Genomic DNA, 21,889 nt, shown 5'->3' with positions numbered 1-21,889 from the left:
CACTCTGCACAGCTCCTCTCTCTGCCCTCTACAGCCTGCAGCCAGCCTCCGATAGGCCCACACTCTGCACAGCTCCTCTCTCTGCCCTCTACAGCCTGCAGCCAGCCTCCGATAGGCCCACACTCTGCACAGCTCCTCTCTCTGCCCTCTACAGCCTGCAGCCAGCCTCCGATAGACCCACACTCTGCACAGCTCCTCTCTCTGCCCTCTACAGCCTGCAGCCAGCCTCCGATAGACCCACACTCTGCACAGCTCCTCTCCCTGCCCTCTACAGCCTGCAGCCTGCAGCCAGCCCCCGATAGGCCCACACTCTGCACAGCTCAGAGAAAGCAGCTGTTGCTGTTGCTAGGAGATCATATTCTGGGTGCCTGGCAACAGAAGCTTCCCTATTCCAGTCATGTCCGAGTTTCAGTCACAACCTCCTTTATCACCGCTGTGATTGGCTACGACCCCAGCACACGTAGCTGTAATGTAATTTTGTCTCTTAAGTGATCTTCAATGGAAATCAAAGCAATCATTTTGATGCTATTTGTCTTTGAATTGACCGACAATCCCAGAGTGGGCCTAGCTGCCTTATCCCTCAGACTGGGTTTCTATTTTTGGCTCAGACCAGAAGGTGTCACCTGACGTCTGAAGGAAAACATTGTGTTGTCACATTAAAACCCTGACAGTACTATAATTTAAGCAATTTGGATTTGCATTTTAATGATGCAAGTCCATTGCAATGTAATCTGGAAAAATAACTGAAAATACAAAACCAACGTTATTCTTTTGCTTTTTGCTACAATATGTGTAGATTTTCTACAAAACTATTCTGATAAACTGAAACTGAATATGAACTGAATAGCAGATGAACGCCAGACCTGTCAGCTAATCATTAAGAGTAACTTGGGGCGATGACGATACCTTTAAAAGTTCGCGCCACTTCTGACCAACTGTTCAAACGAGGTAATGTAGTTTCTCACCTCAGATTTACTCAGAAAGTGATTTTGTTGGGTAGGAGGACTTTGACAACATATTCAGATCTGCCACTATCTTTTTACAACTTGAATATCAGAAGACAATTGGCAGTCCAGTTATTGTGTTCATCATGTCTTAGTGAGCAAAAGAACAGTAGACAGCAGAGCATGCTTGAAATGATGTATGTCGCAAGCAAATAACTATTACGCTGCCAGACCGCAATGAGCTCAGAGAAATTTGTGGGCTGACTAAACTCCTCTTCAGGCACTTGAAACAAAATGTATAAGACATGCATGTATAATTATTAGCTCTATAAATCAATAATAAAATGCTGAGCGTTTGCTGCTGTTTGAACTAATCACAATCAGCCGGTTACAGCCCTTGTTGTTTAATAGACATTAAGAAAACTAAGAGAGACAAAAGTAAAACAAAATATTACTTAAGTAGTGTACATCAGTAGCGAACATAATTACAGACATTAAGACAGGCCAGTTTAGGATTTCTCTTTCCACCTAGACTCTACCTAATCTCTACTAGTTCTGGCTCTAACAACTAGTTACACAATCACATCAAAACAAATACCCAAGCCGCTTTCAAGAGAATATTAAGAAAAAGTACTTAATACAATTAACTGAATGAACATACGAACAGTAAATGATTAAACTTACTTCCTTTTTTTTTTTTGTAGTGTTTAATGGTGGATTTTTTTTGGATGTTATGTGATATTCCTATGTATAAAACCGTGTGATTTTCTTGTTGGACCCTAGGAACACTAGCTGATGTCATGGCATTAGCTAAGGGGGATCCTTATAAATAAAACTAAACTTCTGTCTAGAATAAATAATAACCATAATCAATAACCACTGGCATGCACACTCTAGGTTTTGGAGGAATTTAAGTTGCTCAGTTATGCAGGAAAACTGAGCATGACCATACATAGATAGGTTTTTTTATTGGGCCCTCTCTCATAGACCTTTCTTACTGGCTAACCTTTCATGTCTTAGCAGGAAAAGCACAAGTGTTACTCCAGTAATAACATTAAAGATGGCTTCATTCCATTTAGGTGTGGCAGAAAGTCAAACCAGTGGGCAGAATGCACAGTACCCGGGTCCCGGCACCCCTAGATATCTACAGACATTATTAATAATTAATAGGTCAAAATGTCCCGTCGCGGGAAAGGTCTACACACTAGGGATAAAATAAGGAATACTATTAATGGTAATGTTTCTGCTGCTTCCTTTCTGATGTTCCTTTTGAATAAACATTGCAAGCAAGGACGTGCATCTCCCAATCAAAATGTCATCTCCGCTCACAACGTTGCCAAGTTTGTCTCAGCTGAGTTTTGTTTGTTCGCTATCTGATGCTAAGCAAGTGTTATTTCTTAATTTAGCATGTTAGCATGTACAAAAAATAGAAAAAGAAAGCACAAATACATTTAATCAATATATTCAGTCAGTTAATACTGACCTGGTCCACACCAGAACCATAAATCAGATTTTTATTTAATCTTTATTTAATCATAAATAAAGATGAAATTAATTTAGATGGGACCACAGTAGGTTTGTTTATCGGCATAAACTGTGTGTGGGCTAATGTCTCCAGAACAACCAGTTTGGGTCTCTCCTCTTGTCAACAACTTTCTGTGTGCATACTTCAGCTCTGTCCAGAGAATTTCACATTTCACAGGTCAGAGCTCTAGTGGCATGCTCCATGAACAGGGATCAGGACAGGGATTTGGAAAAATCCAAAGCCAAATTTGGTAACCATGAAGAGCCTTTGTGTGACACAAGCACATTAACGGCCATAGGTCAAGGGGAGAATATATTATGGTCAGTGGACTGCACTCATTATATCTGCATAATTTATGGACGTATTAACAGACAGACAAGGACCAAGATAGATAAATAGATACGTAGATAGATAGATTGATTGATAATATAAATATGTGTTGGCTGCATAGTGATGGAATGGTATAATAGGTATATGTTCCCTACCTTCTGATATCGCATGAGGTTTGATGATGCAACATGTGCAGTCTGTGTAGATTGCTGTATTAGAGGGGCCATGGCCAATTGTGGATGGGAAAAAGAATTCAAGCTCCTAATAAAAGAAACAGGATAAAAACAACTTTAGAGTGCATAATAATCATTTCTGAGAATGCAGAGCGTGGGGTACAAGGGCACATATGAACATGAATAAAGCTAACAGGCTAGCTTCAGATCCTTACTCTTGCTGCTGCAGCAAGTGAGTCAGAGCCATGTCCAACATTTTTTAAGCCATCTGTTCCAAACTGGGCACGGACACTCTGCGGTGCCTCCTTCCGCGCCACAGCAGAGTCTACAGGTCCCAGGAGCCTCCTCCAGATAGACACAGCCTCATCACCCATCAGCTCCATGGCAACCACAGGGCCCGAGGACACAAACTGCACCAGGTTACTGCAAAATGGAGCAGCGACGGAATAACTCATCCATATAAGTGGAAATCCAACTAGCAGTAGCTGTGTGAAATATTTTAAAATGTCACTACAATGTCATTAGGATCGTTGCCACAGGTTCTGTTAATTATAGTGGCCTTGCTAACAGAAATGTTCTCAGCTGGCTCACACTTGCTGAAAACCAGCAAATCATTTACAGACACTCACTTGAAGAAAGGCTTTGACTGATGTTCGACATAAAAGTCTGCCGCTTGGCTCCTGAAAGGTAGGAAAACCATAAACCATGGAGTTAATGTTCAAATGTGACTCAAATGCAAACTACTGACATTGACATTTACAGACATCAATAATATGTAATTTCTTTCCTAAGTAAAAGGCTACTGTGTGAATTGGTCCTCTTTGGTGTGTAAGATTTTAGCTTCTTAATTGTTTGGGGGGGGGAAAACAATTGTTCTGTGGTGACAGGACTGAAACAAAATAATATTTTACCACAACCACTGATGTCATGTTCTCAATTTGAATTTTTACTTAAAATGGCAGGAGCATTAAAATTACCTTTGGTGCTCATTATACTCATTGCTATATCCGACACTGAGATGGGTTTAATAATATAATTGCACAATGAAGGAGCACCCGATAAAACCTTTAGTAGTTAATTAAATGCCGACCTTGCCTGCCCCTTGGCACGCCGTATGTTCCTAATATGTGTGAGAAAACAGAGCCATCCATCTGTTTATGTGAGGATACTGGCACCAAACAGCCTGTGTCTCCCTCTTTGACAGAAGTTTGTTTGATACATTACCACAGTGTGACACCAGTGAAACTATGACCTTACCATGTAAGCTTTGTCATTTTGGCTTTGGTCACAATCAGGTTGGAGGAGTATATCAGTTCAAGGACATCTCCGATCTTGGTAACTACATCTGGCTTTATTAATGCAAGAGTTCTGGAGAAAAGGAGAGAGCATTTGAAAAACAGATCATGTCTGACATATAAGCCAATAAGAAGCAAGTCATCAAGATCAGACACCATAAAAGAAACACTTACAATCATGAATGCTTTCAGATGTGTTTATAATCTGTAGGGCCGAGTATTGTCTTGTCAAGCCAATTTTGTTTATATAGTGAAATGTTAGGAAATGTTTTTGGAGGAAAGCAAATGAATAGAGGAAAAAAGTATTTAATGGATATTGTTTTGGTATCTGTTCCAAGAATAAATATATATAGCAAATAAATCACAAATAAAATGTGATTTATAAAGTCAAACACATACAACCAAAGTCTCTTGCTTTTATGTTAAGAATCTGATTGACAGCTGCTGATTAGAAACCCATACATACCAATATATAAGAATCTAAAAGGACCTTCCTGTAAATTACAACAATAAATACAGAAAACATATGTAGATAACACAGCAGTTTTCCTAACATTCTACAGAAAATCTAGCAAATCAAGACATAACACCTGCAATTTCCTTAATATTTTTTACCATTCTGAGGAATAAGTGAATATACAATGAGTGTATAATGTCTGTGAGAAATCCTGCACAAACTACATTCAACTTTAAAGAATTTTAAAATAAATATTAAGAGCCACAGTTACAGGGATTATTTGTGAGGTGAGACATGTAACTGGAGAAGATCATGCAGACTTATCACACACCCATACCTTTCTTTTTTGCTGCCAAGCTTGTTTGCTGTGTACTGATCCCCATAGTCAATCAGGTTAAGCTGTCGGGAGAACACATTCACTCGATTCCCAATGAACAGGTCCTCTGGATTGAGGTCGTCATATTTGGTCCTTCTCAAAAATATTCGCTGGTTTTTTACATCAAACTGCAAATAAAAACAAACACATTGGAAATTTATTAAAATTAGCTCGTTTCAGATTTAAGCAGTTCATGGTAACTATGAAAAATATCCCAGAGAGCACATAACATAGTGTTGCTGGGCCAATTTTTCCAAAATCAAAAAGAATAAACATCTTGCCGTAGAAATCTCCTTAAAGATTCACATCTTGATGGTAAAAAGCTTGATAACGACAAGTTACAGTAGCCTTGCCTTTACAAGTTGACGAAGTTGTTAAAGCAGTGTTGAAGCAACCAATCTAAAAGCAAATTTGAAAAACATTAACTGCAGTAGCAAATGCTTACCATTTCCACTGAGCCATCTTTGGGGTAGTAGAACAGTTGATAACGCCGCAGGAGAGCTGCAGTAGGGTCATACCACTCAGCAAGAAAGGCGTAGCGATCCGCCTGATAAAGTCAAGTCAACAGAAATAATCACAGTAATACGGAGGCACAAAAAAAAACATGTTGGGTAGGCCTAATTCCCAGATATTGATGCAAATGATTTTACAATAATCCTAAATGAGAAAAGGAACACACTGATAAAGTACAAGTCCAAATTATGAAAGTTCAAGCAGATTCTCTGTCCGAGTCAACAGAGTCAACAGCTCCATATTTGTTGCAGTAGACTTGTTGTTGCCCATTAACTACAACTCATGTCTACTTTATATTACTGTTAACTATTTTTCAATGCACGCTTTAGATTTTTGATTGTGTCACGTTGCAGACTGGGGTAGGTAGGTTTCCTCATTTAGCAAGTCTGGGTTCTTACAAACTCAAGGTTAAAGGATTCAGGATTTCTTTTGTTAGCACCGCAGCTTAATTAAAAGCAAAGAAGTGGCATTAAATGACAGTGGCTAACAATTAAGCCTGACTTAGAATTAGGGCTGCAACTAACGATTATTTTCATTGTCGATTAGTCTTAGTCTTCTCAATTAATCGATTAGTTGTTTGGGCTACAAAATGTCAGAAAATGGTGAAAAATGTCCATCAGCGTTTCCCAAAGCCCAAGATGACGTCCTCAAATGTCTTGTTTTGTCCACAACCCAAAGACATTCAGTTCATTAATTCCTGTACATGTGTTGATTTTCCTTTTGGTGTTTATTTATTTATATATGGACTGTTCAATTCATTCAGTTGTTACTATGCTTTCAGGGTATCGGGGGGTCACAGAGGAGTGAAGAAACCAGAACATTTTCATATTTAGAGAATAGAATTTGGACTTTTCTTAAAAAATACTCAAACTGATTAATCAACGATTAAATTAGTTGGCAAATAATTTAATAGCTGACACTAATAAATGCAAATGAAGTTAATCTGTCAGTTTGTCTTAAATTTAGTGCTAACACCTCTTAGCAACAGGGTTGACTATGACGCTCCAATTTTCTCCCACAGACCTTCCAAAGTGATGCAAGTCAGATGAATGGAAGATTTTAGCCTGACCCTAGTGTGTGTGTGTGTGTGTGTGTGTGTGTGTGTCACTGTGAAGGACAACATGTCGAAGGTGTTTCCTTGTCTTCTGCCCATTGTTAACATTAAAAAGCACAGTGTTCCTAACTGAGAAGGCAAAGAAAATAAACAACCTCTCTCTTCCGCTCTCCAAACAAGTAGGTGCTTGCGTCCTATTGTTGATGCATGGAGTATTTAGATATAGGTGGACGTAAGAGTCTTATCAAACTAATTACCCATGGGCTGCTATGCCTAGCACACAAACCTTCACAAAACAGTGGAGATATGTTTGATGTTTTATCTCATTTAGCTTACCCACTACCACAGGAAAGTCAATACTCCTGGACATTGAGACCAGTGCCCCAGATTCAGAAGGGCACTAGAGGGCACTTAAGCAGAAGCAGGTGCTTTTTGTCACCACCGCAGCCTACTGTTCTTTTGTGTGTTAAAATTAAACTCACTTTTAATGTTAGTCAACAACTTAGCATTCAGGCCCAGACACATGTTCCTTCAGACTGAAACTCACTGTATTGACCTACCAACCTGTTGCACGGTGTAACTGTTATTGGTATTAACGCTAGAACAAACTGGGCCTAATGACTTAGCATAATATGCCACACAAAACATGGACATTAATGGTACAACTGTTTTTACTCGTCATAGGGATACCAAGCCTATTTCACCGTTAAGTTTATTAACGTCATGTGAAAGTAGAAACTAACACTATTCGCACTGTAACGTTAAACAAACAAGTAAGTTACGTTACTAACGCTAACGGTGCAGCTAGCCAGTGCTCACATAACGTTACCACCAATTATTGTTGTTGTAAAGCTGGCTTTAAATTGTCTATTAAGTTACTCAATTTGGCTACTGCAGAATACCAAAGTCCGCCAAACGTTGTTGGTTAAGTTATCCGGTAACGTTAACTTTAACACAATGCTAACGTTAACTGTTATTCTGTGTTTGATTCGTTTAAGCGTTTTAGTTCAGTGGTGCTGGATTTCTAACTAACGAATAGGACGTTCGCATCACTGTTATAGAGAAGGGAAATGTTAACTTACCATTTTAGACAAATTAACATTTAGTCTACAACATATCTCAGTACTGTTTGCAGCTAGCAGACGTTAGCCATCCAGGGCTATGCTTTGTTTCTATAGTAACTGTGGTGACAAGCCAAGGTGCGTTCAAGGTGCATTCACCCAACAATGTACATGTCAGATGTTCAAAGTCAACGAAGTATAACCACTTCAACCTTCACCACTGAAGAAGTGCTCACAAAAATATAGATTTCAAAACTAAAATTAAATATACAACATAAAATAAAGTAGTCATGTACGTCAGAGGCACCAGGGAATTAGCTACATTTACATAAGTGAATAATATAAATAGGGTAGATGAGTGGGGATATATTGATATTGCGCAAAAATTTCAAATTTTCATGATGCTGTTAGCTTTGTTCAAGTGGCAATTTTACATTTCAGGTTAGAAAATCATTGACACATTATTGTGCTGGGCTATGTTTGGTCAGAGACGTTTTTAAGCCCATAAGGACGTTGGCTTGGTTTCTTCTGGCTGTACCTCATTGTGCCATGTGTCATTGTTTGATGTGCCATCTAGTGGTGGCTGGGTAGTATTGCGGAGGTCGGAATCTGCTCAGTTATTAAAATTCTGAGCGTATTTAAATGCAACCTTTTGAACCTTTCGAACCCGGAACAACAACAGTCTGAAAAGTAACACGCACTTCATGTACAGTACTTAAATTTGTGCATTGCAGTAGTTAGGCGTTTGTTTGTTTTTAAAGCAGTCTGTGTTAACAGTTTTATCTCCTTGACTGTGTTTGGAAACAAAAGTGTTGGACATAATTGCACTGCCTCTTAAAGTGTTTCTCCATGGCTTCCTCTGCTCGCATAAGACATTACATGCATGATAACGGACCATTAATTTTGGATGGCGGACTAGCAACTGAACTGGAAGCGCAAGGTGTCAAACTACAGGTGAGACATAAAAAAAAATAAAAAAATCACTGCATTAACTTCAACTTTTTACTTTTTAGGTGGGGTTGCTTTTATGAAAAACGCTGAAACTACTACCTTAGACTAACTGACCATGATTATTCTTGCATTTTCACAATATGCAAACTTTGACCCTGTGGTTACAACGTACCTCTCAAGAGCTGTGTATCCATTGTCAGCAGCATTAACTTAAGTAAAGTGAAAGTATTTAAGTATAGTCAGAAATTTTAAGCATAAAAGTACCCACTATGCAGCCAAAATGTGCCCAGTCCCTGTTACATTATTATATATAATTACATATTCTTTATTATTATTATTATTAGGCTGTAACATGTTAGCTTCATTTTATTGTTGTAGCTGGCTGCATTAAAACTAAATTTACTCATTTTAAATAGTGTTGGATGGCTTAATTTACTGTAACAATGCATTGTACGCCCATTATAGGCTTAAAAAATCTTCATCTGCAAAGTAATTAGTAATAACACATAATTGTAGTGGAGTAAAAGTATTACATACATTTAAATATTCAAATGCATATAAATATTAATTCAAAGATTGGTTCCTTATATAGAGACATAATATGTCTTCGTGTATCAGTTCCATTAGCAGACATCTGAAAAATGTATTAAAATGGGGAAAGTATTTCTCTATTAGTCAAACACAGATTTTAAAAGCTAGAACTGAAATAGCTATGACTGTGTGTGTCTCACACACCTAGGGAGATCCTCTGTGGAGCGCCAGGCTTTTGCATACTAATCCCCAGGCCATAGGAGATGCCCATTACAGGTAGGTACATGCACAATATTAGAGCTACAGAGATTGGTTTATTAACTGAATGCAAGTATTTAGATAATCGATTGAAAGTTTAAGTATTTTTCTTAACATTCTTTTGTTCCAGTTTCTCAAATGAGCAAATTTGCATGATCTTAGATTGAGAAGTTTGGGGTTTTGGACTATTGGTCAAATACCTGTAGAAAAATAGTTTTTAAAATATGACCACAGTTCATAGATGTGATATATCGACAGGTTTCTCCTTAGTGGAGCTGATGTTATCACAACGGCTACATACCAGGCAAGTATTACAGGATTCATCAATCACCTGGACGTGAGCTTTGAGCGTGCCAGAGAGCTGCTGATGTCTGGAGTTCAAGTGGCCAAAGACACAGTCGAGAGATTTGTCTCTGACAGTCCCCCAACAGGTACAAAACTATATAGTCTTTGATCTTTTAAAGCTGTGAAACACTGTATCTCTGTAAGCTATGATGCTATTTCATTATGTTTTAAATCTTTATCTGTCAAGGGCAAAGATGTCCCTTGGTGGCAGGCTCTGTTGGACCATATGGGGCCTTTCTGCACAACGGCTCCGAGTACACTGGGGCTTATGCAGAGGCGATGAGTATTGAAGTGAGGGACTCTCAGCTGCTCATATACTGGTTACATTAGAAGTAACTGTGCATGCTGTGTGGAGGTGACAAATAGAAAATAAAGCTATGATAGCAGAATGTTGACTTACATTTTGACTTATTCAATACTCGTGTATTTATTAACATGTTCAGTGTTGGTTATGGTGATGGTGCATCATGTATGTTTGCTTAGATTTTTTATAGATACATTTTTTGTAGAGTTAGGTGATAACCAAGGGTCTCAGGAGTCTTTTTTTATTTATTTTTTTCTTCCAAGGAGCTGAAAGTTTGGCATCGGCCGCAGATCGACTGTTTAGTCGCAGGAGGAGCCGATTTAATTGCTTTTGAGACGATCCCAAGTATCAAAGAGGCGGAGGCTCTGGTTGAGCTGCTCAGAGAGTTCCCGAACTCTAAAGCCTGGCTCTCCTTCTCTTGTAAGGTAACAATTGCTGATAAACAGTAAAACCACTGTTGGTTCGTTGTTAACTGTTGTGCAGTGTTTGAAAATGACGTTTTGGTCCAAAAACACCATCAGGATGGGAAGTGTATATCAGATGGCAGCCCGTTCACGGATGCGGTGCAGATTGCGACTAGATCCACGCAGCTGGTTGCCGTAGGAGTCAACTGCTGCTCACCAGAGGTGGTGGAGCCGCTGCTGGACTCTGCCAGGTCTCTGCTGAGCCCAGACATGACCTGGGTAGTCTACCCCAACAGTGGGGAGGACTGGGACACTGAGCAGGGGTGAGTCTGTAGTCACGTAGTTGTAATAATAAGATCACAGCTTCAACTGTCGCTGTGTTTTCAGTGTGACGTGTCAAACTCTCCTTTTAACAAAACACTGGAAATCTTTTGCTCACCGTGCAAAGGTTCTCAGTCATCCAGGTCATAGTTATCCAAGTAGGGTTAAAATTTAACCTGGATAACCTGATTCTATTTAACAATACCGTCTCTTGTTTAGAGGTGTAGTTAATCTTTCTTTATCTTCTATATGTTGGTGGTAAAGTGTAACTACAGTACATTCTATAATGGTAAAAACAAAACTTCACTGAATACAACATTTAGTTGTTTGTGGCCAGATGGTGAGTTTTTAGATGGAAGTATCATTTACAATAACCAGATTTAAAATAATAATAAAATTGGGCCCCAGAAAGGTGCCTGCTTCCTCTACCACCATAGCAGCCCATCTCCCCTGTGTCAGTCATCTGGCTTTTTTAATATCAGTTTTTGGATGAAAATCAATTTATATGATGCATTTTTAAGGATTAAATTGCCCACAGTATGTAGTACAGATCAGTCCCACCTACACAATTAAAAATGCTTACAAGAGCAAGCAATATGAAGATTATATGAATAATAATACAATAATAATTACATTATATAATAGCATAACACTCTGAAAGGAGCACATCCTGCATAATGAGTACCTTTACCTTTCATACTTTACTCTTTTGTAACTTTGTGGTATTGCTACTTTTGCTGAAGTTAAGGATATGAGTACTTCTTCCTGACTGTTCCATGTTTTATTTTTCCATACAAAAGTTGGCTAACATCAGCGAAAGCACCAGCAGCAGTACCTGAACTAAGTCGCACATGGATGAGGCAAGGTGCTGCTTTAATAGGTAAGGTGAACTGTTTTCTCTCGCTGCCATTTTTGTCCTGCTTTTCTGCATTTTCTCTGACGAGTTGTGTCTTTGCCCTTTAGGAGGATGCTGCCGCATCGGTCCCGCTCACATAGCGGAGTTACGGCGACAGTTAAAAGGAAGTTGCACGTCTCCAGCCTCTGCAGTGTGACTGGACAGAAAATGTGATGGTGTTTGTTGTGATGAATAATGTCTGTTTAACGAGGTTATAAAAAACTTAATTTATTGGAAAAATGAATAAATAAACCACTACATCAAATGACACAATGACATCTGTGTTGGGTCGGAAACAAATGGCACCACAAGAGGTGCAAACAGAATCGTGGCTGTACAGAAACATGAAAGTAACCCATGCAGGCTTCACTTTCTGTGGTTTCACATTTTGAATGGTTTGAGGGTTTCCACGATCACGTCTGTACAGCTCCCGTCTCTTAAAAATTGGGATCAACTACACGACAGTCTTCCTGTACGTTTCACAAAGCACAACAAAATGTCAGCTGCTTTCACAACACTTGGACAGCATTTCCACTGAACTAACAACTGTACACCAGGCGCAAAACAAGCCCACTTTACCTGTACAATGAATTATGGAAGTGTGTTTATCTTCGAACAGAATTTAAGCAAATGTGTCGATGTCACGTTTCCTAGACGGCATTAGTTGAATGTAATGTGCACTCTTCCTGTACCACTGCAGTGAGTTTAAGATGATGCGATATAACCATAATTAAATTAAGATGTGCGTGTGATTAGTAGTAGGACGACAGAAAATAATCCTGTAGTGTGTAGCCTAATGCCCTATTTTAGCATAAAACAGGGATGGACAAAATAACAGAAACGCCTTACAATACAGTCGCCGTGAAGTTAATACCCAACAAAGCTTGTGTTGCAAGTTTTTTAAGAAAGAAGTTAATTTTTGAGGCCGTAGTTCGATGTGCTGTTAAGAAAATGCCCTGTCCCCTCTTCATATTTGTCAGTGTTACTTTTTTGTGTTTTCCATATGTCACCCTGATTTTTAAGACTTTCCCTTGTTTGCAACTGATGCAATGTGTGGAAAACATAAAAACAGTTAGCGTAAGAGCTCTAGTGATGGACTGCTAAATGGTGATTTACTGTGGCTCACTCGTTTAGCTGCCATTATTGTTATCGATTTAAAGTAGTTGTTGGTGTATCATTCGCAGACGCTGCTGAAGGACAGAAAAGCGGCAAAAGGTTTCAGATTTTCAGGTTACTTGATTTAAAGCACTAAAAACTACAATATGGCCCGCAAAATGACGGTTGAGTTGAATCTACATCTGATAGTCTTAAAAAACATTCATTCATTCATTCACCAATACGAAAGTATCAAGTCTATATTCTGTGATATTCTATTTTTTTCTAACGGTCAACATAGCCCATGAAAAGACCACAACCAACAATGAATTATAATTTTATTTTCAGTTAATCCGACATACGTCCTGCTGCCCTAAATACTCATTGGTGCACCAAATGTGTATTAATCCGCCACTGAAAATGACAAATTTCCTCTGGTATTCGTAACATTTGCTAAAAACTACAGTGTCCAGCTATTATGGCTTTGCTTTTGGCTATGACTTGCTATAGCCTTTTGGGGCTATAAGTGATTTTTTTTTATTACAATGTATTTCATGATCATAAAAACACTGACAATGTGGAAGGGGGTTGCTTATAGTGATGAACCTACAGAGAATTATCCCGCAAATCTGTAGCACCTCTCGGCGTTATGGAGCTTTATAGTAGCTCTGGCTGCAACTTTAGTGTTTTGGTACTACCTGCTCAGCACCAAATGCCAGACAGTCACAGTTAGCGACTAGTTGAGCATTTAGCAGCTAAAGAGCCAGATATTTCCCTGAGGAGTTGGTAGAGACCAAAACCAGAGCTAAAAAGAGTGAATTAAGTGAATATTACACTCCAAATGGATGCCAATGCAACTGTTTGCTATCAAGTTCACCATATCAACTTTAAATGTCATAACATGTTTCTGTTGTCCCCGAGTGGACAAACAAATCAGTTATTGCATGTTTAAAAATTAAACTATGTGTTTAAAGATTTACATCTTCAGTGGTTAGGACGGGGTTAGAAAGTCAGAGAGTACTGAGAGACAGTCCAACACATTGTTGGTTTTGGTTGTTTCATGGGCTTTGTTGACAGTAAAATATAGAACACCAGATATTATATTTAAAATGTATCCTATGGCTACTGTACTGTATTATAATGTTTGTTATTTAACCCCCCTGTATGTCCCAATAAACCTTTTCAGTCTGTAATGTCTTCATCAAGATCGCTGTCAGGGGAGCTCCTCTGTCTGTACTCTGTAGAGTTGGACAGGCGTTTCCAGCTGGTGTCTTTCTGACTTCCCATACTGTGTGAGCGTCCCAGGTAGGCCAGGCGCTTGGATGACGTTCTCTCCTCAGTTTCCTCGGCGACGCTTCCATGGCCCCGCTCTGTGCCGGAGTGGTGGAAGTCGTGGCGCAGGTTCTCCAAATTTAGAGCCCAGGGGCCGAGCTTCTGCCAGTTCACCCTCTGGAAGGCCATGATGCAGTGCAGGTTGCCACCCACCTGAGAGCCAGGGAACATTTGTCTTAGATCCAGAAATGTTAACATGATGAGCAACATTTACATGACCAGGCGTGACATAGGGAACCTTTTTGGTTTTGCGGCGCTGAATCCCCCTCTCTGTGTGACGAATGTCCAGGTATTCTGGATTTTGTGTGTTGAGGTCAGTCACAATATCCAGCCATCTGAAAAATATAAGCTTGATGTTAAACAGCTCAACTACAGTACATGATAAAATATTGCTGAACAGAGGCAGAACTTAACTTTTTACAGTGAATAGCTGGGTGTTTCCTACTGGGTTCACCAATAAGGATCCAGTACTCCATTTCATTTGTAGGTAGAGGGCCCCTTTGCACAAAAAAGAACATTTTATGAACTCTTAAGGGCTGACACACACACACACAGTTGATCAATGGATACGTCAGTCAGCATACAAATAATCAAACTATTTTGGCAAATCTATAATCGTATGAGCAAAAACAGTCAATTGTCAAAATTCTCTTGTTACAGCTTCTCCTATGTGATGACTTTCTCCTTTTGTCTGTTTTACATGAGTTCAAAACTCTTTGGATTTTAAACTCCTAGTGGGCCAAAACAAGACACCATTTCTGACACAACAACCAATCGATTAAAAAAAAAAAAATCATCAGATTAATCAATAATGAAAATAATCAACTGACGTGACCAACCTATAAGCCTTTGCTGCTTTGAGCGGCGTGGCTTCAAAGCCCACCGGGCAGAAGTAGTGGTTCTGGCAGTGGTAAATGTAGGCCATAGACTCATCCTTCAACCCCTGTGTCAGTTTCATCAACGCTCCTTCAGCTAAAAAGATTTGGGTGGTTATCACTTTTGTTTTTATCTCTTTATGAGTAGGTGTGCAGATGAGTCAGACAGCCGAGGGGCTCACCTGTTTCTCCTGCTGTCTTGTGTTTTCCATGCGGTTTGTACAGAATGTAGGAGCAGCCTCGCACGCGGAAATTGTCGTTGATTTGTCTGAACCACCTGTAAGAAAAACACACCGATTACAGAGCTCCAATAGATGTCCAAATATAAGGTGCTTATTTAAAATGACAGCACGAGCAGTTTTGCGTACCGCATGAGAGTAGCATTGCCAGTGAAAGGGCCGAACTTGATTTCTTCAAAAGGCGGCTGAAAACCCAGAATATGCAGAGCCTCCTCCTGAGAGATGGGTGGAAGACTAGCAATGCAAATAAATATACACTTATAATTATTATTATGTTATTACTTATATTTATTAAGAAATATAAATGTGTCTCAGGAGCTGTTTACATGAAGTCTGATAGACAACATTACGTGCTGCTCACCTCCCTGCGCCCAGAGTGCTGTACAAGAAATTCCAGCAGGACACCAATGAAGAGATTCCACATGACGTCTTGTACTGTGGCCGACTGACGCAGTACCTGAAGCAGGAAACAACCAGAATATACAAATCCGCAGAATAAATTCTATTACATTGAAAACATATTGGAACTTACAGCCCCACAGGGAAGCTCACTTCACTATGCTTCTCTTTAAAACTACTGAGGCTCTAAATATAACACTACCATCTTCTGAGGTCTAGCACTTTTCTCTGTTTGATCTCCTCCAGTGAGGCGTGAGGAAGGACATCTTGTAGATTTCGGCTGGGTCTGTCTGATGACTTCATCTTCTTTGTGCTGCTTTTCTTCACATTGCCTGAAATACAGCATCCGTGTTACAGGCTAAACCAGGTGGTCCACCAATTAAAGATGAGATAAATTACATAATGGTTTGTGGTATTTAAAACAGGAATGGCAGCTTCGGGTGAGGGGAAACAGCCAGTTTAACTTTCTGTGTATACATTTATTTAACATGCTTCTTACTTGTTCTTATTTTTCTAGTGAGCACAGCATTGAAGTCTGTGGTATCAATCTCCCAGGCCAAAATTGGCTTAGAGTGGCCAGAGGATACTTCCACCATGTCACAGTCCCCATCTGATCCTACATGGGCCCCTTCCGGCTGGCCCGCGCTGAAGTCAGATGAGAGTTTGGGTTTCAAAAGTGATGGCCCATCATCCTGCTTGTTTGGGGCCACGTCCCTGGCTGAGTTTGGGGGACAGTACACAGAAGCAGCCTGGTTGAGAAGAGCATAGTCGGAGCAGACTGTGTAGAACTTCTCACGGGAGTGTGTGACCGGGCAGGTCCACTGCAGGTGGAGCTCGGCACTGGAAGCCCTCCTTACTCTCGCAGCGTCCCGGGCGAGGGAGCTGATCAGGCCGTGATCCTCCTCCCCATCGGTGGGCCTTTGCAGCCCTGACGGCTCTGCTGGCCCAGGTAGGTTTGCTCCTTGACCTTCTGATGTATTAGGCATTGAACAGCCACTTAAATGATGGATGACAGAATTAGCTGAGGCTGCTGAAGTAATGGCTGTCTTTTCTGGGGATGAAAGGGCAGGCATTTTAGAGACACTACAGAGATATTAAAAGGAAGATGGAGGTGCAGTGATAAGAGACTCAACACGGTGGACTCAGGGAACATCTGACCACATAAACAATCTTTGTACAACAAGTCATAACCCTGAACTACTGTTTTAACCTACAGCAACATTAGACAGCATCACACATTACCTTTAACCCACAATTAGTCACCCATTATGTAAATAGCCTACAGTGGCTCTTATTGCCTGCCTGTATTTAGCTGCAAGGTTATTGAACATTAACTAACATTACACCTGTAAAGCCGCTGTAGGCGAGATGAACACACAGCTAAAGATATCAGTGCCTTTTATTGGAGTTAGCAGATGTAAACACGCCCAGCTGTTACGTTATTATTATTATTTTTTAAATCATACCTTGTGCAATGTCTTAGGACCAAACGGGGCTGGGAACTGTCAAAACGCCAAGCTAACCACATATCACTGGACCTAGGTACACATTAGCTTGGGGCATGTTAAAGATGAAGGATAATAAATCCGAGACGTCGTCCTCCAGACCCGAAGCCTCTTCCTGTGCAGGTTTAACGGACTGAACCATTCAGAGCGGGAACCGGCGTGTCCAAAAACAATTAAAGCTGAATAATAACATAAAGACACCAGAGAAAATAACTAGGTGCAATACAAAACGCATTTTACGTTTAGAAAGTCGTATTTTAATGTTTTATATGAAAATTGCCTTAAATATACATGCCGCTGTCTGAGCGCGTACGACCCGCCTGAGTAAACCATGGACTGATCCTACAGTTCAAACCAATCACGGGAGCGGACTGCTGTGGCTCTTTAAACCTGACTTCACAGACACAAGGTAAGTCTGGTAATCTGAGTGTACTTTACTCATTTAAAAGCTAAAACAACAAGTGCACAATGTTCTGACAACTTTAAAATAAATTAAAAAAACAAATACTAAAATATCGACTTGTTACCACAGCAACGTTTAACCACAAAATGATCGAGTTACATAACTCTTGCAACTTTGTAGTCCTTAACATTGGAAACAGAAATTGTGTTTCGTTCTTCGTCTGTTTGCCCTAAATAGTTTAACTATAAAGTTTTCGACAGAACAGTGATTCCACATCAACCTGTGATCAGACAGACAGGTTGTATTGGATTAAATTCAGGTTTTATCTGTAAATTGGGTATTTCAACGCAGATCATGAGATATCTGATCCTTAAGATTTGCTGCATTTGGGTATTTACATTTTGGACCATTTGAGAGGTGGATTTTGACATATATGGACAGCCTAGGCTTCATATCTTCCAGATATTGTTAAGATCCTGATTAAACTAAACTAAAAGAAAATTATGAAAGTGTGTATGCGAGTGGCAAAGGGGAAAAGCAAGGTGAGCGTTAAAGCAATTTGTGAACACTAAAATAAGTAGAATTAAAATAATAGATAAGATAAAGATAAGAAATAACCTACCTTGAAATAGGGTATCTCTAAGAATAGGGTCAAATATTTTAAAATAGTGTAGACTGTCCCCACCACAGGTCTGTAGCAGACACTGAGCCGTGTTATACTGCAATTTATCTTCAGTTGGGTTTTAAAAGTTATTTAGTTTATTATTTAATAATAATAATTTATAAAAAATAATTTCATTGTGAACATACAATTGAATGCTCCCTGGACAGAATAGCCAGTGTTGATTCTAATGTATTAAAACAACAAATCAGAGAATGGAAATACCTCAGTTATTACAAGATCCACAAATAAAAACTGGATTCACAAAACTAAATGTTGGGAAGATATTCGCAAATGCTTTTCATTCACTTGAATAATGAATTTCATGTATTCACAGATATTTTTGTACTTGTGGAATTTGTCTGTGTATTTGCAGATCTATTCCATATTTGCAAATTATCTTTCTGTATTTGTGGAAGGTGTTCTGCAGCAGTGGTTCTCAAACATTTTCATGTCAAGGACCCCTAGACCGACACAAATTAGACCCATGACAAAATTCTGTCATTGTGTTACTGATTGATGGAATTATAGTAAAAGCAAATCATTCCCCTTTTTGCCCGGGACCGCCTGGAACCCTCTCAAGGACCCCTGGGACCCCACTCTGAGAACCACTGTTTTACAGAATACACATTTACAAAGGGATTGTCAATCTGTTCACACGAATAATTGGCAAATCGATCTGCATCCATTGGTTCTTATTCTTCTTAGCTGTGTGTGTGAGTGAAATGGTTTTGCCAGCAGAATTCACTAGCTTGTTTATTCTCTGCAGCGCTCATTTGGGCTTTCTGTGGTCTTTCTGTGGTGTTGATGGCCATCAGGCATTACCTTACCAACATGTTTTGCTTCATGTTGCATTATGACAACTTGAATTATCTTCTGTGCATTTAAACTATGATAAAAGGGGGATTGTTTGGGAGCAAAAGCTCTAAAACATGTTGCAAGTACAACACTGTGCAAGGTGTCACAAATAAATCAGAAAGCAGGCTGTACAAATCAGGTGACCAAGCAATGTGACGACACACACAGCTTGTACAGTACAGGCTGATCCACACGAGGCCTGATTCCACATTGGTGAAGCAAGTAATGATGCATTGCTCTTTTTCTAGAAGGCTTGAATAATACAAATCATTCGATTTGTGCCTTTGATCCATATGAAGGCAACATTGTAGAACTTTAAGAACACATAAAACCTGGTCACCGCCAAGCTCCCAGCATTCAGACAAAAAATGTAACGAGACAAGACACAAACACAAACGCACCTGAGTGTCCATTAATGTTTTCAGGATGAAGAAAAGTACCTGCGAAGAACTCCGGGTAGCTCCTAAAGCCAGTAAACCCTTGGCTTAAATCTACTGTAACCAACCTCTCGAAGGGAAATAAGACTAAAACTAGTAAGTCTAATGCCAGGAGCTCGATGTGATTGAGTATCCACAGCCCCAGAGAGAGAAGCAAGTGTTCCTTCATTTGAAAAGGCAAAAGCACAGCCCCTGCCACAGAGGAACCACAGGCAGCCAGTGGGGAAAAAAGTACAAAAAAGGCAGGAACAAGACAGAAAACAAACATCATCCAGATAGACTGTTCCTGGAATACAGAAAGTTACTGCCCTCCATGAGCAGAACAAGTCTGATTTTTCTGCAGACTTGAACTGTAAAATGGAGCGAGGAAACACAGGTAGGCAGTGGAAAAAATGGGGAAACAGGCAAACAGGCAGCAACACACACTAAATAACTCAGTTACTATTTTTTAAATGAGTGTTCAAAGTTCCACCATGCTGATAATCTTTTTTGTTACAATATTTTAAACATACTGTGTTTTTTATTTACACATTAGGGGCAGGGTTAACAGTGACTTTACTTTGATACATGATAACATGATGGTCACTGCAGATACTTTGCGCACCGTATTAATCTAGTTGTCTGAAATTCAGACCAAACAGTCTTTGAAAGACCTTACGGATAATTCGGATTGTGATTTTGGGAATGTGAATTTTACAGAAGACCATGGCAAAGAAGCAGGTGATCATCGACACCGACTGCGGCATAGACGATGCTCAGGCCATATTAATGGCCTTGGCCGCACCCAACATTCAGGTCGTGGGCGTGACCTGTGTGTTTGGGAACGCAGCAGTTGAGAACGTGTGTCAGAATGTTCTGAGGGTGCTCTCTGTCTGTGAGCGTGAAGGGGTAAGCTTACTAAACCTTTTATTATTATATACCTGAACAGATATGGTCTGATTCTTGTGTTGAAGTAGATTTAGTGAGATTGGCTTTTCAACACGTTCTTCAACCTAAATTATAAAATAGCACGTCATTTCCTTGTCAGAGGAGCCATGTGAGTGATCTATCTGTCAACAAGCCCTGCTCAAAACTGCACTCAGCAGAACATTTGTCTGCAGATTCCAGTGTTTCGAGGTTCTGGTGGTCCTCTGGTTGGAGCCAGTAACCTACTTAGTGACCACTTTGGAGGTGATGGACTTGGGGGTGTGATTGAAGACAAAGACCCACATTGGGAGGAGAAAATCCAGAGCGAGCACGCGGTCAATGCAATGATTAGGCTGGTGACTGAAAACCAGAAGCAGGTGAGAAACCTCTCTGTGGCCTGTCTGTCATGTGTGGCTGCTCTCCACTAAAATGTGCACCCCACAGGTGTCCTTGGTGGCCCTTGGCCCGCTCACTAATCTGGCATTGGCTGTCAGACTAGATCCATGTTTTCCCCAAAAGCTCAAAGATCTGTACATTATGGGGGGCAACAAGGAAGGTAATGCCTCCACATGCTTACAGTGTTTGTTTTTAAAAAAAGGCTTGTATAATTTGTTTTTTGTTTTTGTAGGAATAGGAAATGTGACCCTATGTGCAGAGTTTAACCTTGCAATGGATCCGGAGTCTGCCTATGTTGTTCTCGAGGAGTTCCTCTGCCCTACATACCTGGCATCATGGGAATATTGCTGCAGAAACTCACTGCCGTGGGTAAGAAGTGTGGTTATGATGAGCCATATACAGGTGCTGGTCAAATAATTAGAATATCATCAAAAAGTTGATTTATTTCAGTAATTCCATTCAAAAAGTGAAACTTGTATAATGTATACATTCATTACACACATGATATATTTCAAATGTTTATTTCATTTAATTGTGATGATTAAAACCGACAACTAATGAAAATCCCAAATTCAGGATCTCAGAAAATTAGAATATTACTTAAGACCAATACAAAAAAAGGATTTTTAGAAATGTTGGCCAACTGAAATGTATGAACATGAAAAGTATGAGCATGTACAGCACTCAATACTTAGTTGGGGCTCCTTTTGCCTGAATTACTGCAGCAATGCGGCGTGGCATGGAGTCGATCAGTCTGTGGCACTGCTCAGGTGTTATGAGAGCCCAGGTTGCTCTGATAGTGGCCTTCAGCTCTTCTGCATTGTTGGGTCTGGCGTATCGCATCTTCCTCTTCACAATACCCCATAGATTTTCTATAGGGTTAAGGTCAGGCGAGTTTGCTGGCCAATTAAGAACAGGGACACCATGGTCCTTAAACCAGGTACTGGTAGCTTTGGCACTGTGTGCAGGTGCCAAGTCCTGTTGGAAAATGAAATCTGCATCTCCATAAAGTTGGTCAGCAGCAGGAAGCATGAAGTGCTCTAAAA

At 40.0% G+C, this 21,889-nt stretch overlaps 4 protein-coding genes across 7 annotated transcripts in view; 2 read left to right on the top strand and 2 right to left on the bottom strand.

The window, feature by feature from the left end:
* nme7 (NME/NM23 family member 7) overlaps nucleotides 1-7,895 on the bottom strand; it is a 16,934-nt gene extending 9,039 nt beyond the window's left edge. Inside the window, exons 1-7 of the mRNA XM_046048979.1 lie at nucleotides 7,750-7,895; nucleotides 5,546-5,647; nucleotides 5,062-5,228; nucleotides 4,230-4,340; nucleotides 3,602-3,652; nucleotides 3,188-3,395; nucleotides 2,955-3,060 (exon numbers count right to left, since the gene is read on the bottom strand). Coding sequence (XP_045904935.1) covers nucleotides 2,955-3,060; nucleotides 3,188-3,395; nucleotides 3,602-3,652; nucleotides 4,230-4,340; nucleotides 5,062-5,228; nucleotides 5,546-5,647; nucleotides 7,750-7,752 — 748 coding nt within the window. The 5' untranslated portion in view covers nucleotides 7,753-7,895. The remainder of the gene's footprint in view (nucleotides 1-2,954; nucleotides 3,061-3,187; nucleotides 3,396-3,601; nucleotides 3,653-4,229; nucleotides 4,341-5,061; nucleotides 5,229-5,545; nucleotides 5,648-7,749) is intronic.
* A 498-nt stretch (nucleotides 7,896-8,393) lies between these two features.
* Nucleotides 8,394-12,005, top strand: zgc:172121 (uncharacterized protein LOC337599 homolog). Its single transcript, XM_046048981.1, has 8 exons — nucleotides 8,394-8,682; nucleotides 9,419-9,486; nucleotides 9,727-9,899; nucleotides 10,001-10,104; nucleotides 10,381-10,542; nucleotides 10,639-10,844; nucleotides 11,643-11,722; nucleotides 11,806-12,005. The coding sequence occupies exons 1-8, from the start codon at nucleotides 8,578-8,580 to the stop codon at nucleotides 11,892-11,894; spliced, it is 987 nt and encodes a 328-aa protein (XP_045904937.1). The 5' UTR covers nucleotides 8,394-8,577; the 3' UTR covers nucleotides 11,895-12,005.
* On the bottom strand, nucleotides 11,950-17,314 carry LOC123970735 (basic immunoglobulin-like variable motif-containing protein). The gene is made up of 10 exons (XM_046048978.1): nucleotides 17,144-17,314; nucleotides 16,177-16,728; nucleotides 15,880-16,009; nucleotides 15,640-15,735; nucleotides 15,408-15,512; nucleotides 15,222-15,316; nucleotides 15,004-15,136; nucleotides 14,579-14,662; nucleotides 14,403-14,499; nucleotides 11,950-14,317 (listed from the first exon to the last, which is right to left on the bottom strand). The coding sequence occupies exons 2-10, from the start codon at nucleotides 16,661-16,663 to the stop codon at nucleotides 14,015-14,017; spliced, it is 1,530 nt and encodes a 509-aa protein (XP_045904934.1). The 5' UTR covers nucleotides 16,664-16,728; nucleotides 17,144-17,314; the 3' UTR covers nucleotides 11,950-14,014.
* Nucleotides 17,315-17,563: 249 nt separating this feature from the next.
* Nucleotides 17,564-21,889, top strand: part of si:ch211-201h21.5 (uncharacterized protein LOC555526 homolog) — a 6,131-nt gene continuing 1,805 nt past the window's right edge. Inside the window, exons 1-6 of one of the 4 annotated variants that reach the window (XM_046048982.1) lie at nucleotides 17,567-17,591; nucleotides 19,530-19,917; nucleotides 20,241-20,429; nucleotides 20,642-20,824; nucleotides 20,892-21,003; nucleotides 21,076-21,212. In XM_046048982.1, the coding sequence (XP_045904938.1) occupies nucleotides 20,247-20,429; nucleotides 20,642-20,824; nucleotides 20,892-21,003; nucleotides 21,076-21,212 (615 nt within the window). In that variant the 5' untranslated portion in view covers nucleotides 17,567-17,591; nucleotides 19,530-19,917; nucleotides 20,241-20,246. Of the gene's footprint in view, nucleotides 17,592-18,907; nucleotides 19,918-20,240; nucleotides 20,430-20,641; nucleotides 20,825-20,891; nucleotides 21,004-21,075; nucleotides 21,213-21,889 lie in introns of those variants that run through there. The other 3 variants (XM_046048985.1, XM_046048984.1, XM_046048983.1) reach the window with 3 other exon arrangements.

This window comes from Micropterus dolomieu, linkage group LG05 (genome assembly GCF_021292245.1).
Source record: "Micropterus dolomieu isolate WLL.071019.BEF.003 ecotype Adirondacks linkage group LG05, ASM2129224v1, whole genome shotgun sequence".
NCBI classification, from domain to species: Eukaryota; Metazoa; Chordata; class Actinopteri; order Centrarchiformes; family Centrarchidae; genus Micropterus; species Micropterus dolomieu.
The sequence above is the reverse complement of the archived record's forward strand: the minus strand, read 5'-3'. Positions and strand labels throughout refer to the sequence as shown.

Coding starts and splice junctions, on each gene's coding strand:
- LOC123970735 (XM_046048978.1), bottom strand. CDS start 16,663: ATGCCTAATACATCAGAAGGTCAAGGAGCAAACCTACCTGGGCCAGCA. Junction 15,736..15,879: donor GTGCTAGACCTCAGAAGATG/GTAGTGTTATAT, acceptor TTCCTGCTTCAG/GTACTGCGTCAGTCGGCCAC. Junction 14,663..15,003: donor AAAGCAGCAAAGGCTTATAG/GTTGGTCACGTC, acceptor TTTTGTGCAAAG/GGGCCCTCTACCTACAAATG.
- zgc:172121 (XM_046048981.1), top strand. CDS start 8,578: ATGGCTTCCTCTGCTCGCATAAGACATTACATGCATGATAACGGACCA. Junction 10,845..11,642: donor GACTGGGACACTGAGCAGGG/GTGAGTCTGTAG, acceptor TCCATACAAAAG/TTGGCTAACATCAGCGAAAG. Junction 11,723..11,805: donor GCAAGGTGCTGCTTTAATAG/GTAAGGTGAACT, acceptor TTTGCCCTTTAG/GAGGATGCTGCCGCATCGGT.